The sequence below is a fragment of the Aphis gossypii genome, unplaced genomic scaffold (genome assembly GCF_020184175.1).
Source record: "Aphis gossypii isolate Hap1 unplaced genomic scaffold, ASM2018417v2 Contig01032, whole genome shotgun sequence".
Taxonomy (NCBI): domain Eukaryota; kingdom Metazoa; phylum Arthropoda; class Insecta; order Hemiptera; family Aphididae; genus Aphis; species Aphis gossypii.
In genome coordinates this window covers 1-20,975 of record NW_026083418.1, presented here as the reverse complement: position 1 = coordinate 20,975, position 20,975 = coordinate 1, and the positions used below count along the sequence as shown (strand labels likewise).

Below are 20,975 nucleotides of genomic sequence, written 5' to 3'. Positions count from 1 at the left end.
GGTCTGCTTTCATTTAATTGATGAACATAATTTTACATATTTTTATATTCAAGTTTAAAATTAAATATTTTAGATTTGGTTTTAAAGTATCTAGCAACTTCCTTGTACTGAATCATGCATTAACATGAACTCTCACTAGGTACACAACACATTATTACATCATCACATTTCTAATTAAACTTCTCAATTGAATAGGAAATGGAAAATAAAGCATATGATATTTTTTTGGCTTCATTATTTAACATTTAAAAGATCGACAAAAGAAAAAAGAAATCATTTTCATTAAATCTTTAGTAAAACAATTTCAAATAATTGGTTTTACAAATCATTTATTTAAATTATAAAATATTCATGTATAAAATATAGTTTTGAAACCAACAATATAAGTTAAAAATGTATACAAAGCCTGATAGAAAATATTTAACAAAATACATCTAATAATTTAATTCTTATTTCTTTAGAGATGAAATAGCCTTTTTGGCTGCTTCATCGAGATCTGAAGCAAATTCAATAAGGAATCCAGATTCTTCCAAAAGTTTTTTACCAGCAGACACATTTGTACCTGAAAAAAAAATTACATATTAAATATAAATTATACAAGAAAAATGAAGAATTCTTGTAAATATAAAACACTAATGTAATAGCTGACAACATTATTTTAAATAGTTATAACATTGATAAAATACTGAAATAATGACTACACTCAGACATTTAGACTAACATTTAATAGTGTAAATTTTAAAAATTAAAATTAACATCTGATAAATTAGTTTAGCTATTAGCTGTGACTAGTAGCAGTATCAAAATTTTAATATTTCACAATATTTATCAAACCTTTATTATGATAAAACTATACAAATTATAGAAGGTCAATGCAATTTTTTAAAATAAAAAATAACAAAATGACAACATTTTTTTAAATCAAAAATACTTCTAATACTTTACAGTCAACATATTTAGTAAGAGAAACTAGTAAAGTAAAATTAATAAATACTAATTAAATTAACTTGTTTAAAAGTAATAAATTACTTGGGTACTGCGCAATCTCTTTAGTGCTCTAAAGATATTGTAATTATAAAGAAAATTTTGACTAAAAACTTACCTTCTAATCTTACAACTAATGGTACTTGTAAGTCCAACTTTCTTGAAGCATTTATTAAGCCTTTTGCAATTGTTGCACAATTTACAATTCCACCAAAAACATTAACCAAAATTGCTTTAACAGATGAATCTGCAAGAATTATTTTAATTAGTATCAGAAAATAAATAAATTATTAAGAGCAGCGGTTCTCAAATTTCTTTTTTTTTTTGTACCACTTAGGTGTATTATTAATCAATCACGTACCACTAATGACCTATAAATAGAACGATCCAAATTGTCAATTAAATACTTTACTTTTTAGTTAAATACATTTATTTTAAGTAATATGGCAGTAAAATACTACAGTATAATTGTTTTTATTCATTAGTATTTTTAAAATAAGATATGAATTAAATAACACATTTTTAATGAAATCAGATTTGAATATTTACTTTTAATTTTCCGTTCTACCACCATTTGACCTTACGTGTACCACCATGTAGTCTTCGCATACCAGTTTGAGAACCGCTAATTTAGAGTACTTACCTAATGTTAACAGTTTGAATGCTTCATATACTTGATTTTCGTTTACATTTCCTCCAACATCCAAAAAGTTGGCTGGTTCTCCACCTCGCAATTTAATTATATCCATAGTAGCCATAGCAAGACCAGCTCCATTAACTAATGCAATAAGATAAATAAACATTTTTTATTGATTTATATTGTAGTGAACAAAAATAAAAATATTTTACCTAAACATCCAATATTTCCATCCATACCGATGTAATTCAAGTTATGTTTATTAGCCATTACTTCACGAGGGTCTGATTCACTTGTTTCATCCAACTCAAATATTTCTTTATGTCTAAACTGACTATTATCATCAAATTGAATTTTAGCATCAACACATACAACTTTATTGTCCAATGTTTCAACTAATGGATTAATTTCTATTTGAACTGCATCAACAGACAAAAAGAATTCCCATAATCTTTTTATTTCATTTGCTGCCTGTGAAAAAAAGTTAAATGAATTATAAATAGTTGGTGTTTAAGTATGAGTAGTGTAATACTTACCACCGATGCCAATGGTCCATTAAAATTTAAAAATTTGGCTACATCTAATGCAACTTTATCAGAAATACCTTCAAATATGTCAATGGGAATTTTTTTTATTAATTCGGGTGATTTTTCAGCAACATCTTCAATGTCCATTCCTCCGGCTGGAGAAGCAATTAGTACTGGGCCATTTTGACTTCTGTAAGCAAAAAGTACAAAACATTTAACATACAATCAATCTGAGATGCCCACATTTATGTTTTAGAAAAAATATACAATTTAAGTTAGATTTATTTAAAATTTTTAACTCACCTATCCATTAGAATACAGAAGTAAGTTTCCCTTTTAATATCAACAGACTCCGCAACCATAACTTTGGTAACTAATATTCCATCTTTGGGAGTTTGCTTAGTAATTAACTTATAACCTAACATATTCTTCAATAAATCATAAATCTTAGTTCTCCTAGAAAAAAAAAGTATTATTAAATTTTTAAAAAGTCAAAAATATTTTTAATCAACAAAATATTAAATACAATTAGGTCATAAATGTAATTTTTTAATTGAATATACTGCTTACTCTTTTGTGACATGAACACCACCTTTGAATCCATTATTAAAATGACCTTTTCCTCGTCCTCCGGCCAATACTTGAGCTTTTAATACATATTCATCTACATCTAAAATATAAAGTATACAATTATTATTTAAAATAAATAAATATTGGATTTATTTTTTGTATAATAAATTTTGTCAATTCAAAATATTTTTTAAAAACATGGGTCCTGATCTACGTACCAAATGATTTCAGTAAATTGTTTGTTTCATTTGCATTTTCCACAATTTTAAACTTTTGAACGGTAACTCCATGTTTATGTAATAAATCTTTGCTATGACATTCTAATAAATTTAAATGTCGAGCTTGTATGTTCTATAAAAAATTATATTATAAATACTTAAAATTAAAGCATTAAAATTAATTTACCTTTAATGGAAGATACTGAAGATACGTTTGTGAAATGTTGCATTTAATTACATGTTTCAAGAATTGAGACATTGTTAAGTCTGAAATCAGCATTAAATAAAAAACAAAAATATTAATACCTACTTGAATATATAAATAAACAACATTTATGTGAGCATAAAAGTTCATTTTTTAAAAATCTATTAAATAAAATTAATCAAATCAACATTATGTTTTTTTATACATATGTATATTTAACCCAGGTCAGAATTTCATACTTATACATATATTTTAGGAAAATGCATATTTAAAATTTGTTTCACAATATAAATAGCTCAAATCCAAAAATATAAGTTACATTTTTAAATTTAGGTGATTTTTCATATAGCGATGACAACCAAAAATAATATACCTCATAGTATATGTCATATAATTATAAAAGAATTCGATTGTAAAAAATAAATAGCCTTTACATACCCCAGTGGTCATTTATGTTTTGTTAATGTCTATTATTAATAATAATAATAAGCAAATTTTTATACATCATAATTTTTAGATAACTATACAACTTTGAAGTTTATTTCCATTCAAAATCATACCTATCTATTAAAAAAAAAAAAAAACAATAATAATAATAATAATTAGGTACATATTATATTTCATTATTTTTTAGCTCATTGAATAGCAAGCCCAACAATTAAGTTATTTATAAAATAAATAATGCAATCACTTTGTTATTGTTTTAATTAAAGGTCATGTTTTATTTTTTTTATATACAAACATATACCTGCTTTACCAACTTTTAAATAGATAAAAAAAAAAACAATGATTTCAATTGTGTATGTTACATAATATGATTTAGTGTATACCGATTAATATCCAATAAATATGACGTATATTACCTCGTACACAAGAATATTGTTGAAAACAGAAAAGATAAGAAAAAAATACATTGTGCTGCTAAGGATATACAATCCAAGATTATCGGTCAAAAAAGTCCGTTGTTCTAGCCGACCTTTATTGCATTTTTATAGAATAATGACAAAATTAATATGCTATACGTTGATGCCCTTCTCGAGAATCGGCCTAGAAACGTTCAACTGTGCTTGGCTGATTGTGGAGAAAACTCGAAGGTAGATGTTCGACCGTCAATGGGAATCGAAAAAAAAACCAAAAATAAAAACCGACTAACGTCGACTACGATAGTCGTCATTCTTACCTTTTTAAATCAACTAATCAGCCTTATGGATTATAGAATAACGCGAATAAAACGTCGTGTCGCCAAGGCACTTGTCCTGTTCGCATCGGTAACGCACAGTAATCGTAGATGAGTGAGTATTAAAAACGAAGGTATGTGTTGAATGCGGAAGCCGGACAACACAGATAAGCGTATAAGTGTTAAAGTGTGTTTTATTGCTTCTTATCAGTAGCGGTTGAATAATTTTTTTTGTTCTTAGGTACGTGTTTACTCGCGGTAAACGGGTAAACAGCGCAAGCAGTGTATTATGGTTGCAATTTTTTTCCGATAGACTGTTCGCAGTACTGAGCGTTTTATCGGGTCCAAAATCCCGTGTCCGATTAATCGCTGTGGTTGTGGATTTGAAAAAAAAATTTTTTTTTAAGTAACAACACTTACTGCTGCTGTTATTTTACGAAACGATCGTCCAGCGGCGGCGGCGATAGCAGCTGACCGACGGTCATTCGTACGCATTAGATTTCTGACGTCGTTTGATTACTATGCGTTTTTTTTTTTTTTTATTACAAATAAGTACGTTGTCTGTCGGCCGTTTTCGTCGCAATCCAACGAGCTTAAATATTGTAAATATTGTTTCTGTGTACCTACTGTGCCTAATATATATATTATCTCTTAACGCGGCTGTGTAAAAGATTTTAGCACGTAAAATCACGAAAATGTGCACTTTTTTTTTGTAGTTAAAATGTTTAACACAGAACAAAAAAATTATGATAAAATTGGACATACTAATAATATAATAGCCAATAGGTCTAACATAATAATATGGACGATACGACGATTTTAATTTTTTCGTTGTACCTATTTTAAAAAGTATTGACCGTAGAAACTTGAAACACTCCACTTTTACTTGAATTATTATTTTCTAGGTATAGGACATACAAAATTACCAGACATTTTAGAAGAATTTCATGGTGTTTGAAATTTTCAAAAAATTTTTATTTATTTGTAACCTGTTGACAAACATTTTTAAGATCAAACATGGACACAAGGTCCAAGATACATGTTTAATTTAGTACAAGATTCCACAAAAGTTGTTCTTATAGTAGCTCAAAATATTAAAATACATTACATATAATAAATTAAAAAAAAAATAATTTTTGATTATCAGCGTATGAAGTTCAAATTTTGACAAATCTATGAAAATGTGTAAGATAAATAGGTAGGTAGTAGTTAAAAATATATCAAATATTCAATATTTATATAGGTAGATATCTATGAATTAAAAATGAAATAGAAGGTTTCATATAACTACAGTTAATACAGAAATCCAAAAATACTGGAACAATTTTTTTTCATAGGCATTCAATTATTAAATATTAATAACATTTTTTAATTTTTTGTTTAAATAAACATGCTTGATTAAAAAACTTAAAAATTAAATACATAGCTCTACAAGAGTTTGTTGGTATAGTTATTTAAAAATATTAAAAATGCTAAGATATAATTTTTTATCATTTAAACTTTAAATTTTGATAAAATTCGTGAAGAATTTAAAAATTAATTATATTTAATTAGACAATTAGAAAAATTTTAGTTTTTATAGCTAACGGTTGTACTTAGTTTATTCTGAAACAAAAAAATATAATAGCACAATTTTTTTACTGACATTTAATATTTATACAAAATTAAATATTTAAACAAAGAATAAAATTATAGTATATATAGATCAATGAAAACTATAATAATTAATAAGTAATAACTATTTTGTTTTAATATAAATAATAAATATATAGTATATACCTAATAAAATATATTTTTGCCTCGTATAAAGTTAGGAGATAGTCAGATAACATATAGGTAATCAATATTAATGTTTTGAAAAATTCAGTGTGTTGTAGTGTGTAGGTAGGTATATAAAATTGTAAAATAGAATAATATAATAAACACCAAAATTTTAAGTTCCCAAAATCAATACCTTTAATCGTTATGGCTTTATATATGTAGGTATAAACGCAATGTTTTTGGTAAAAAATAATTCTACCTACCAAATAACCAATAAAAAAAATAAATAATAAATATATTTATTACCTATAAATTATTACTTATTAATACCATTTAACTGGTAGGTGATGCTCTTTGAGTACAATTAATAATAATTAATAAATTTGAGGTGTGATAAAAAATAGAAAACATTGGCTGCAAAAGACATGCATCTTAACAGTTTATTTTTATACATAGTGTACTCTCGATTATCCGCGGAATAGGGTGGCTTGATATCCACGGATAAGCGAATTCCGCGGACAATTCTCAAAATTAAAATTCAAACGAAAATTTCATAATTAGGTCGGTACATTTATAATGTAATGTATTTATATAATAATATATTTTCTGATATTGAATTTATGTTTTTTAAGTTAAAAATATTTAACTATTACTATTGATGGTACTTATCGGTTATCGCAACTACCTTGATGTCGTTATGTCGAACGCATGGCGTGCAATGCACGTCTGTTTAATACGTGTATAATAATACAAAACTATCCAAAGCTAATGTCAATGTATTTATCGATAATGTTAGCAAAATTATGGGCAAGGTTTTTTTTTTTTTGATTATACATAGTATTATATATTATACCTACATATGTATAATCCTCAACAGTGGCGTATTTACGGGGGGATAGATCCCCCCTTGGTTTTTTTTTTTTTACTAGTGAATTTAATAATACCGTACGTATATGACAACATAACAGAATACAATTATTGAAAACGCTACACTTTATTAGTTTATTATAAATATAATATTGAATATTAATTTATTAAGAATTTGGAAATATTATGGTTGATTTTCGTAGTCTATGGGTACATGACTTACTATTAAATATGTACCTATTGTACTATTATTGTCTGCAATAACGATCCGGCTATTATCAAGCTTTTATAATAATAGGCGTTTGGTTGCTATTTCAAAACATATTGCAGCCTGCAGCAGGGCAAAGGCTTGTACAATATTCATATAAATATATAGGCATTCTCATAATTCAATGGAATACAAATTATAATCAATCTTAAGCAGTAAGCACTAAAATACGAGTTATAACTTATTTTTATAATTTATTAATGCATTAGTTAATTTTTAATCCATCATAGTTATTCACTACTTATTTTAGTCGAACACTCACGCTAGTACCAGTGCCGAACTTCTTCAGTTCTGCCTAGGCAAGCTAGGCAGCTGTTTACCTTTCCGGGGCCTAGGTCCAAGGCCAGATTTAGGATTTGTAGAAAATAGGAAGGGCATAATACTATATAGACGGAGCTACTTTTTTTTTTTAGTTTTGTGGTGTGTGGTGAGGGCCCTGTGTGGTGATGCGGGCCCTAGGCTGCAGCCTATATGGCCTGCGCTTAAATCCCAACCCTGCCCAGGTCCCTTCTTTAGTAGCTACATTGATGCTCTGAGACCCTTAAGTTGGGAGTATTGGCTGGTGCACTATTTTTTTACTGTTTTTTGTCCTACATATAAATTTGTAAATTTATATTAATAGGCATTATTACATATTGTATTATTTTTTTTTTTGGCATGTGATTCGAATGCACCGATTGTATTCTTATAGGTTCTTTCCGTTTTAAAATATAAGATTAATTATGAATAATAAACTTAAAAACCAAAGAATACAGTTTTATAAATGTATGTGCTGTTACTTACCTATTGTCTATTAATAATAACTAATAACTCAGTAATAAGTATCTTAAAATAAAATCTATAAAATCTTAAATACGCCACTGAATTTCAATTCTATTACTTAGTTATTAAAAATGCAATATTATATATTTTATAATTTCCAATATATCTACTAAAATATTTATGTATTGGAATAAATAAATTGTTTTTTTGAACTGAGCAATATTGTATTATATTTATAATAATATATTTTAAGTGAATTGGTTAGGTATTTAATATTTAACAAATACCGACATTCAAGTGTATTTTGTAGTTGGATTTCATTATTTGATTAATTAATAATAAATTATATTATTACAATTATTTGTCCATTATAAACTTTAAAGTTTCGCAACTTTCTCCCCGTACATCTATGTATTCCCAATTTAAAAAGCAATGATACTGTGTACTCCCGATTATCCGTATAGTCTTCCGCAGAATCATCTACATACATATAATATGTATACAAAAATTATAAAATTTAAAATATTTTCGTAATATTATATGAATAAATAAATAAAAATAAAATATGATCTAGTTTAATTTTCTTTAAATACTATTTAAAATAATATGATATTATGATTTAATTTTTGTTGTGAAACATTAAATGGCGCGGTACGGTAGTGCGTCCGACTGTGGCGTGGCGTAACCCCACTCGTGACTCGTCGGCTCAATTCACCGAAGCTCGGCGTTTTCCTCTCTACTCGCAAATTTTGAGATTTACGATGAAAATTTTAGTGATTTGATATTTTAGTTTGATTGCTATTACTGGCCAATTAGTTAAAATGACAATATTAATGTTTCCATGGAGGTCGATGAATCGATTTTAAAATTAAAAATTACAATGACCTATTTTATTGGTATTGTACGTTTTTCAGTTGAATGTTAGATGATTAAAGATAACTATAGGCGATAATTTGAGCAGAAACGCCTATAGCTATGAAAAAATCGTTATCTATGATAACTTGTCTTAATATACAATTTATTATTCATACCGTTGGCAGTTTCCTTAAACAAAAAAATAAAATTTTGCAAAGTAGAGTAACAAAAATTTTGTGGTAAGGACGGTATAGGGATGTGGTTAGTCGAAGACGTCTGAACTGCTCCTGTGTCGTCAGATATGGGTTTCTAACGCACAATGAAGCAATGATGGTTTTGGTCGGTCATTAGATAGTCAATTATAACTACTAAATTCCCTTTACTTAATTTATGAACGTTTAAGAAATACACTGTTATAAACAGGTCTACCGTACGGCTGGGTGACGCCGACTACCACGGGCGTCCTCACATCGAATAGGTATTGATTTAGATTTATATATACTACGAACATCGATCCTCGTCATGACAAGGGAGAGCACGAGGGCTCAAAAACCGCCCTCTGATGGTGGTGAACGATCGCCATTGGTTAATAATTCACAACAATCTATCGCATAGAGAGCACTGCCGTTATTAAATACCGTGTGATAGTTAACGAAGGCTAGTGCACAAGCCGATTAATACCAACAGTATTATTTTTATGATTTTTAGCATCACCGCATTTGTAGAATAAATTATAAAATCCTGCATGCAATTAGCACAGACCGGCCTACGAAAACAGTACAGAAAGCGATTCGCACACTTGTTTCGCAATAGCTACTTTATAATACTTAATAATAATTAAAATAAAAATATAGTGATTTGTACACACTCGCAGGAAAATACGAAAAAAGAAAAGTTAGGCAAACAAAAATATCCTATTATATACCTACCTAGGTAACGTGCCAATAGACGACGTTGCGTTCACGCTTGTGAGTAGTCGAAAAAACAAAATAATAATATGGTTCAATGCACATTTCAAAATTTGGTGTGCATTTGTGAGTTGAATAACCAAAGCAATACTAAACATATCAAATTCACATCTTTACAAGTCACACGTCGCAACGCAACGAAAATAAATTTAAATTTTGCGAAATAAAAACTGATATTATTTATTAGTAAATTTAAAAAAAAATTGGCATATTTAACCATATTAAAAATTAAAATTGAGATTTTTTTTTATTATTTAATGTTATGATTTTATTTAATAAGTTATATTATTATAGTTAATCTACATATAAAAATGATTCTTATGGTAAGAGTTTCATATGTGAGAAACAAAATCTTATGTCTTAAATAAGCAAATTATTAATATATTAGGCATATTATCTTCACATATATCAATAATTAAAAATAGAAAATGAATTTTCAATTTTTTATAAATTTATATTATCATTTTATTCAATGAGTTATATTATATTTTGTCTAAATTTAAAAACAAGTCAAATGGGTATATTTTGATGTGTGAGGAATGAAAGCTTATGTCTTAAATCAGAAAATTATTAATAACATAGTCATATTTTCATATATAATAATAATTAACATAGAAAATGAATTTTTGATTTTTTATAAATTTAATATAATCATTTTGTCAATGAGTTATATTATACTTGTCTAAATTTAAAAACAAGTCAAATGGTATATTTTGATGTGTGAGGAATGAAAGCTTATGTCTTAAATCAGAAAATTATTAATAAAATAGTCATATTTTCATATATAATAATAATTAAACATAGAAAATGAATTTTTGATTTTTTATAATTTAATATAATCATTTTATTAATGAGTTATATTATACTTGTCTAAATTTAAAAACAAGTCTAATGGGTATTGTTTCATGTATGTTGAATGAAATCTAATATCTTAAATTAGCAAATTATTAATAAAATAGGGATATTTTCAACGATATTAAAATAGTAGGCTGTTGAAAGCAGAGCGTTTTTAAGGGATTGGATATAGGCAATATTCTATAAATCTTTCATATACGGTTCAATATGTGAGTAGAGACTGATGATTAGTTTGCATCATAACCCCTAACACATATTAATAATAATAAACTAAAAATTAGAATTTTTTCTTTTTTTGATTTAATATTATCAATTTATTCAATGAGTTATATTATATTTTCTCTAAATTTAAAAATAAATCTAGTAAGTATATTTTAATGTGTGAGGAATGAAATTTAATGTCTTAAATTACCAAATTATTAATAAAATAGTTATATTTTCACATATATTAATAATTTTTTAAATAGAAAATTAATTTGTGATTTTTTATAAATTTTATATAATCATTATGTTCAATGAGTTATATTATACATTGTCTAAATTTACAAACATGTCTAATGGGTATTGTTTCATGTATGTTGAATGAAATCTTATATCTTAAATTAGCAAATTATTAATAAAATAGGGATATTTTCATATATAATAATAATTAAAAATAGAAAATGAATTTATGATTTTTTATAAATTTAATATAATCATTTTATTTAATGAGTTATATAATATTTTGTTCACATTTAAAAATAGATCTAATGGATATTTTTAATGTGTGAGGAATGAAATCTTATATCTTAAATTACCAAATATTAAAAATAGGGATATTTTCATATATAATAATAATTAAAAATAGAAAATGAATTTTCAATTTTTTATAAATTTAATATTATCATTTTATTCAATGAGTTATATTATATTTTGTCTAAATTTAAAAACAAGTCAAATGGGTATATTTTGATGTGTGAGGAATGAAAGCTTATGTCTTAAATCAGAAAATTATTAATAACATAGTCATATTTTCATATATAATAATAATTAAACATAGAAAATGAATTTTTGATTTTTTATAAATTTAATATAATCATTTTGTTCAATGAGTTATATTATACATTGTCTAAATTTAAAAACAAGTCAAATGGGTATATTTTGATGTGTGAGGAATGAAAGCTTATGTCTTAAATCAGAAAATTATTAATAACATAGTCATATTTTCATATATAATAATAATTAAACATAGAAAATGAATTTTTGATTTTTTATAAATTTAATATAATCATTTTATTTAATGAGTTATATTATACTTTGTCTAAATTTAAAAACAAGTCTAATGGGTATTGTTTCATGTATGTTGAATGAAATCTAATATCTTAAATTAGCAAATTATTAATAAAATAGGGATATTTTCAACGATATTAAAATAGTAGGCTGTTGAAAGCAGAGCGTTTTTAAGGGATTGGATATAGGCAATATTCTATAAATCTTTCATATACGGTTCAATATGTGAGTAGAGACTGATGATTAGTTTGCATCATAACCCCTAACACATATTAATAATAATAACTAAAAAATTAGAATTTTTTCTTTTTTTGATTTAATATTATCAATTATTCAATGAGTTATATTATATTTTCTCTAAATTTAAAAATAAATCTAGTAAGTATATTTTAATGTGTGAGGAATGAAATTAATGTCTTAAATTACCAAATATTAATAAAATAGTCATATTTTCACATATTTTAATAATTTTTTAAATAGAAAATTAATTTGTGATTTTTTATAAATTTTATATAATCATTATGTTCAATGAGTTATATTATACATTGTCTAAATTTACAAACATGTCTAATGGGTATTGTTTCATGTATGTTGAATGAAATCTTATATCTTAAATTAGCAAATTATTAATAAAATAGGGATATTTTCATATATAATAATAATTAAAAATAGAAAATGAATTTATGATTTTTATTAAATTTAATATAATCATTTTATTTAATGAGTTATATAATATTTTGTTCACATTTAAAAATAGATCTAATGGATATTTTAATGTGTGAGGAATGAAATCTTATATCTTAAATTACCAAATTATTAATAAAATAGGGATATTTTCATATATAATAATAATAAAATAGAAAATGAATTTTTGATTTTTATAAATTTAATATTATCATTTTTATTATGAGTTATATTATACTTTGTTTAAATTTAAAAACAAGTCTAATGGTATTGTTTCATGTATTTTGAATGAAATCTACTATGTTAAATTAGAAATTATTAATGTAATAGTCATATTTTCACATATTTTAATAATTTTTTAAATAGAAAATTAATTGTTTTTTTTATAAATTTTATATAATCATTATGTTCAATGAGTTATATATATTTTGTCTAAATTTAAAAACAAGTCAAATGGGTATATTTTGATGTGTGAGGAATGAAAGCTTATGTCTTAAATCAGAAAATTATTAATACATAGTCATATTTTCATATATATAATAATTAAACATAGAAAATGAATTTTTGATTTTTTATAAATTTAATATAATCAATTATTCAATGAGTTATATTATTTTCTCTAAATTTAAAAATAAATCTAGTAAGTATATTTTAATGTGTGAGGAATGAAATTTAATGTCTTAAATTACCAATTATTAATAAAATAGTATATTTTCACATATATTAATAATTTTTTAATAGAAAATTAATTTGTGATTTTTTATAAATTTTATATAATCATTATGTTCAATGAGTTATATTATACATTGTCTAAATTTACAAACATGTCTAATGGGTATTGTTTATGTATGTTGAATGAAATCTTATATCTTAAATTAGCAAATTATTAATAAAATAGGGATATTTTCATATATAATAATAATTAAAAATAGAAAATGAATTTATGATTTTTTATAAATTTAATATAATCAATTTATTCAATGAGTTATATTATATTTTCTCTAAATTTAAAAATAAATCTAGTAAGTATATTTTAATGTGAGAGGAATGAAATCTCATGTCTTGAATTACCAAATTATTAATAAAATAGTCATATTTTCACATATTTTAATAATTTTTTAAATAGAAAATGAATTTTTGATTTTTTATAAATTTATTGTTATCATTTTATTCAATGAGTTATATAATATTTTGTTCACATTTAAAAATAGATCTAATGGATATATTTTAATGTGTGAGGAATGAAATCTTATATCTTAAATTACCAAATTATTAATAAAATAGGGATATTTTCATATAAAATAATAATTAAAAATAGAAAATGAATTTTTGATTTTTTATAAATTTAATATTATCATTTTATATTATGAGTTATATTATACTTTGTTTAAATTTAAAAACAAGTCTAATGGGTATTGTTTCATGTATTTTGAATGAAATCTACTATGTTAAATTAGAAAATTATTAATGTAATAGTCATATTTTCACATATTTTAATAATTTTTTAAATAGAAAATTAATTTGTGATTTTTTATAAATTTTATATAATCATTATGTTCAATGAGTTATATTATATTTTGTCTAAATTTACAAACATGTCTAATGGATATATTTTAATGTGTGAGGAATGAAATCTCATATCTTAAATTACCAAATTATTAATAAAATAGGGATATTTTCTTATATAATAATAATTAAAAATAGAAAAAGAATTTTTGATTTTTATAAATTTTTATAATCATTTTGTTCAATGAGTTATATTATACATTGTCTAAATTTAAACCCAAGTCTAATTGGTATTGTTTCATGTATGTTGAATGAAATCTAATATCTTATAATAGCAAATTATTAATAAAATAGTCATATTTTCATATAAAATTATAATTAAAAATAGAAAATGAATTTTTGATTTTTTATAAATTTATTATTATCATTTTATTCAATGAGTTATATAATATTTTGTTCACATTTAAAAATAAATCTAATGGATATATTTTAATGTGAGAGGAATGAAATCTCATGTCTTGAATAACCAAATTATTAATAAAATAGGGATATTTTCACCGATATTAAAATAGTAGGCTGTTGAAAGCAGAGCGTTTTTAAGGGATTGGATATGGGCAATATTCTATAATTCTTTCATATACGGTTCAATGTGTGCGTAGAGACTGATGATTAGTTTGCATCATAACCCCTAACACATATTAATAATAATAAACTAAAAATAAGAATATTTCTTTTTTTGATTTAATGTTATCATTTTATTCAATGAGTTATATTATATTTTCTCTAAATTTAAAAATAAATCTAGAAAGTATATTTTAATGTGTGAGGAATGAAATTTAATGTCTTAAATTACCAAATTATTAATAAAATAGTTATATTTTCACATATATTAATAATTTTTTAAATAGAAAATTAATTTTTGATTTTTTAAATTTTATATAATCATTATGTTCAATGAGTTATATTATACATTGTCTAAATTTACAAACATGTCTAATGGGTATTGTTTCATATATGTTGAATGAAATCTTATATCTTAAATTAGCAAATTATTAATAAAATAGGGATATTTTCATATATAATAATAATTAAAAATAGAAAATGAATTTTTGATTTTTTATAATTTAATATATCATTTTATTTAATGAGTTATATTATACTTTGTCTAAATTAAAAACAAGTCTAATGGGTATTGTTTCATGTATGTTGAATGAAATCTTATATCTTAAATTAGCAAATTATTAATAAAATAGTCATATTTTCATATAAAAATATAATTTAAAATAGAAAATGAAATTTTGATTTTTATAAATTTAATATTATCATTTTATTCAATGAGTTATATAATATTTTGTTCACATTTAAAAATAAATCTAATGGATATATTTTAATGTGTGAGGAATGAAATCTCATATCTTAAATTACCAAATTATTAATAAAATAGGGATATTTTCTTATATAATAATAATTAAAAATAGAAAAAGGAATTTTTGATTTTTTATAAATTTAATATAATCATTTTGTTCAATGAGTTATATTATACATTGTCTAAATTTAAACCCAAGTCTAATTGGTATTGTTTCATGTATGTTGAATGAAATCTAATATCTTATAATAGCAAATTATTAATAAAATAGTCATATTTTCATATAAAATTATAATTAAAAATAGAAAATGAATTTTTGATTTTTTATAAATTTATTATTATCATTTTATTCAATGAGTTATATAATATTTTGTTCACATTTAAAAATAAATCTAATGGATCTATTTAATGTGAGAGGAATGAAATTTCATGTCTTGAATAACCAAATTATTAATAAAATATTGATATTTTCACCGATATTAAAATAGTAGGCTGTTGAAAGCAGAGTGTTTTTAAGGGATTGGATATAGGCAATATTCTATAATTCTTTCTATACGGTTCAATGTGTGCGTAGAGACTGATGATTAGTTTGCATCATAACCCCTAACACATATTAATAATAATAAACTAAAAATAAGAATTATTTCTTTTTTTGATTTAATGTTATCAATTTATTCAATGAGTTATATTATATTTTCTCTAAATTTAAAAATAAATCTAGTAAGTATATTTTAATGTGTGAGGAATGAAATTTAATGTCTTAAATTACCAAATTATTAATAAAATAGTTATATTTTCACATATATATTAATAATTTTTTAAATAGAAAATTAATTTTTGATTTTTTATAAATTTTATATAATCATTATGTTCAATGAGTTATATTATACATTGTCTAAATTTACAAACATGTCTAATGGGTATTGTTTCATGTATGTTGAATGAAATCTTATATCTTAAATTAGCAAATTATTAATAAAATAGGGATATTTTCATATATAATAATAATTAAAAATAGAAAATGAATTTTTGATTTTTTATAAATTTAATATAATCATTTTATTTAATGAGTTATATTATACTTTGTCTAAATTTAAAAACAAGTCTAATGGGTATTGTTTCATGTATGTTGAATGAAATCTTATATCTTAAATTAGCAAATTATTAATAAAATAGTCATATTTTCATATAAAAATATAATTTAAAATAGAAAATGAAATTTTGATTTTTATAAATTTAATATTATCATTTTATTCAATGAGTTATATAATATTTTGTTCACATTTAAAAATAAATCTAATGGATATATTTTAATGTGTGAGGAATGAAATTTAATGTCTTAAATTACCAAATTATTAATAAAATAGTTATATTTTCACATATATTAATAATTTTTTAAATAGAAAATTAATTTTTGATTTTTTATAAATTTTATATAATCATATTTCAATGAGTTATATATACATTGTCTAAATTTACAAACATGTCTAATGGGTATTGTTTCATGTATGTTGAATGAAATCTTATATCTTAAATTAGCAAATTATTAATAAAATAGGGATATTTTCATATATAATAATAATTAAAAATAGAAAATGAATTTTTGATTTTTTATAAATTTAATATAATCATTTTATTTAATGAGTTATATAATATTTTGTTCACATTTAAAAATAGATCTAATGGTATATTTTTAATGTGTGAGGAATGAAATCTTATATCTTAAATTACCAAATTATTAATAAAATAGGGATATTTTCATATATAATAATAATTAAAAATAGAAAATGAATTTTTGATTTTTATAAATTTAATATTATCATTTTATATTATGAGTTATATTATACTTTGTTTAAATTTAAAAAAAGTCTAATGGGTATTGTTTCATGTATTTTGAATGAAATCTACTATGTTAAATTAGAAAATTATTAATGTAATAGTCATATTTTCACATATTTTAATAATTTTTTAATAGAAAATTAATTGTGATTTTTTATAAATTTTATATAATCATTATGTTCAATGAGTTATATTATATTTTGTCTAAATTTAAAAACAAGTCAAATGGTATATTTTGATGTGTGAGGAATGAAAGCTTATGTCTTAAATCAGAAAATTATTAATAACATAGTCATATTTTCATATATAAAATAATTAAACATAGAAAATGAATTTTTGATTTTTTATAAATTTAATATAATCAATTTATTCAATGAGTTATATTATATTTTCCTAAATTTAAAAATAAATCTAGTAATATATTTTAATGTGTGAGGAATGAAATTTAATGTCTTAAATTACCAAATTATTAATAAAATAGTTATATTTTCACATATATTAATAATTTTTTAAATAAAATTAATTGTGATTTTTTATAAATTTTATATAATCATTATGTTCAATGAGTTATATTATACATTGTCTAAATTTACAAACATGTCTAATGGTATTGTTTCATGTATGTTGAATGAAATCTTATATCTTAAATTAGCAATTATTAATAAAATAGGGATATTTTCATATTAATAATAATTAAAAATAGAAAATGAATTTATGATTTTTTATAATTTAATATAATCATTTTATTTAATGAGTTATATAATATTTTGTTCACATTTAAAAATAGATCTAATGGATATATTTTAATGTGTGAGGAATGAATAATCTTAATCCTTAAATTTACCACAAATTATAAATAAATAGGGATATTTTCATATAAAATAATAATTAAAAATAGAAAATGAATTTTTGATTTTTTATAATTTAATATATCATTTTATTATGAGTTATATTATACTTTGTTTAAATTTAAAAACAAGTCTAATGGGTATTGTTTCATGTATTTTGAATGAAATCTACTATGTTAAATTAGAAAATTATTAATGTAATAGTCATATTTTCACATATTTTAATAATTTTTTAAATAGAAAATTAATTTGTGATTTTTTATAAATTTTATATAATCATTATGTTCAATGAGTTATATTATATTTTGTCTAATTTACAAACATGTCTAATGGATATATTTTAATGTGTGAGGAATGAAATCTCATATCTTAATTTCCAAATTATTAATAAAATAGGATATTTTCTTATATAATAATAATTAAAATAGAAAAAGGAATTTTTGATTTTTTATAAATTTAATATAATCATTTTGTTCAATGAGTTATATTATACATTGTCTAAATTTAACCCAAGTCTAATTGGTATTGTTTCATGTATGTTGAATGAAATCTAATATCTTATAATAGCAAATTATTAATAAAATAGTCATATTTTCATATAAAAATATAATTAAAAATAGAAAATGAATTTTTGATTTTTTTAAATTTATTATTATCATTTTATTCAATGAGTTATATAATATTTTGTTCACATTTAAAAATAAATCTAATGGATATTTTAATGTGAGAGGAATGAAATCTCATGTCTTGAATAACCAAATTATTAATAAAATAGGGATATTTTCACCGATATTAAAATAGTAGGCTGTTGAAAGCAGAGCGTTTTTAAGGGATTGGATATGGGCAATATTCTATAATTCTTTCATATACGGTTCAATGTGTGCGTAGAGACTGATGATTAGTTTGCATCATAACCCCTAACACATATTAATAATAATAAACTAAAAATAAGAATTATTTCTTTTTTTGATTTAATGTTATCAATTTATTCAATGAGTTATATTATATTTTCTCTAAATTTAATAAATCTAGAAAGTATATTTTAATGTGTGAGGAATGAAATTAATGTCTTAAATTACCAAATTATTAATAAAATAGTTATATTTTCACATATATTAATATTTTTTAAATAGAAAATTAATTTTTGATTTTTTATAAATTTTATATAATCATTATGTCAATGAGTTATATTATACATTGTCTAATTTACAAACATGTCTAATGGGTATTGTTTCATATATGTTGAATGAAATCTTATATCTTAAATTAGCAAATTATTAATAAAATAGGGATATTTTCATATATAATAATTAAAAATAGAAAATGAATTTTTGATTTTTTATAAATTTAATATAATCATTTTATTTAATGAGTTATATTATACTTTGTCTAAATTTAAAAACAAGTCTAATGGGTATTGTTTCATGTATGTTGAATGAAATCTTATATCTTAAATTAGCAAATTATTAATAAAATAGTCATATTTTCATATAAAAATATAATTTAAAATAGAAAATGAAATTTTGATTTTTATAAATTTAATATTATCATTTTATTCAATGAGTTATATAATATTTTGTTCACATTTAAAAACAATCTAATGGATATATTTTAATGTTGAGGAATGAAATCTCATATCTTAAATTACCAAATTATTAATAAAATAGGGATATTTTCTTATATAATAATAATTAAAAATAGAAAAAGAATTTTTGATTTTTTATAATTTAATATAATCATTTTGTTCAATGAGTTATATATACATTGTCTAAATTTAAACCCAAGTCTAATTGGTATTGTTTCATGTATGTTGAATGAAATCTAATATCTATAATAGCAAATTATTAATAAAATAGTCATATTTTCATATAAAATTATAATTAAAAAGAGAAAATGAATTTTTGATTTTTTATAAATTATTATTATCATTTTATTCAATGAGTTATATAATATTTTGTTCACATTTAAAATAATCTAATGGATCTATTTAATGTGAGAGGAATGAAATTTCATGTCTTGAATAACCAAATTATTAATAAAATATTGATATTTTCACCGATATTAAAATAGTAGGCTGTTGAAAGCAGAGTGTTTTTAAGGATTGGATATAGGCAATATTCTATAATTCTTTCTATACGTTTCAATGTGTGCGTAGAGACTGATGATTAGTTTGCATCATAACCCCTAACACATATTAATATAATAAACTAAAAATAAGAATTATTTCTTTTTTTGATTTAATGTTATCAATTTATTCAATGAGTATATTATATTTTCTCTAAATTTAAAAATAAATCTAGTAAGTATATTTTAATGTGTGAGGAATGAAATTTAATGTCTTAAATTACCAAATTATTAATAAAATAGTATATTTTCACATATATTAATAATTTTTTAAATAGAAAATTAATTTTTGATTTTTTATAAATTTTATATAATCATTATGTTCAATGAGTTATATTATACATTGTCTAAATTACAACATGTCTAATGGGTATTGTTCATGTATATTTGAATGAAATCTTATATCTAAATTAGCAAATTATTATAAAATAGGGATATTTTCTATATAATAATAATTAAAAATAGAAAATGAATTTTTGATTTTTTATAAAATTTTTAATATAATCATTTTATTTAATGAGTTATATTATACTTTGTCTAAAATTTTAAAATAGACATTCTAATGGGTATTATTTCATGTATGTTGAATGACATCTTTCATATCTTAAATTAGCAAATAATAGTGATAATATATAATTAGTCACATCAATTTCTAGATATAAATGATATAATTTTAAAATAGAAA

The 20,975-nt window shown here is 22.0% G+C and overlaps 1 protein-coding gene across 1 annotated transcript; it reads right to left on the bottom strand.

The window, feature by feature from the left end:
• Positions 1-309: 309 nt before the first annotated feature.
• LOC126555719 (succinate--CoA ligase [GDP-forming] subunit beta, mitochondrial-like) lies at positions 310-4,672 on the bottom strand. The gene is made up of 10 exons (XM_050210608.1): positions 4,322-4,672; positions 3,124-3,203; positions 2,937-3,069; positions 2,719-2,818; positions 2,452-2,604; positions 2,158-2,338; positions 1,834-2,092; positions 1,628-1,762; positions 1,103-1,231; positions 310-562 (listed from the first exon to the last, which is right to left on the bottom strand). The coding sequence occupies exons 2-10, from the start codon at positions 3,193-3,195 to the stop codon at positions 450-452; spliced, it is 1,275 nt and encodes a 424-aa protein (XP_050066565.1). The 5' UTR covers positions 3,196-3,203; positions 4,322-4,672; the 3' UTR covers positions 310-449.
• Between the last annotated feature and the right edge of the window lie 16,303 nt (positions 4,673-20,975).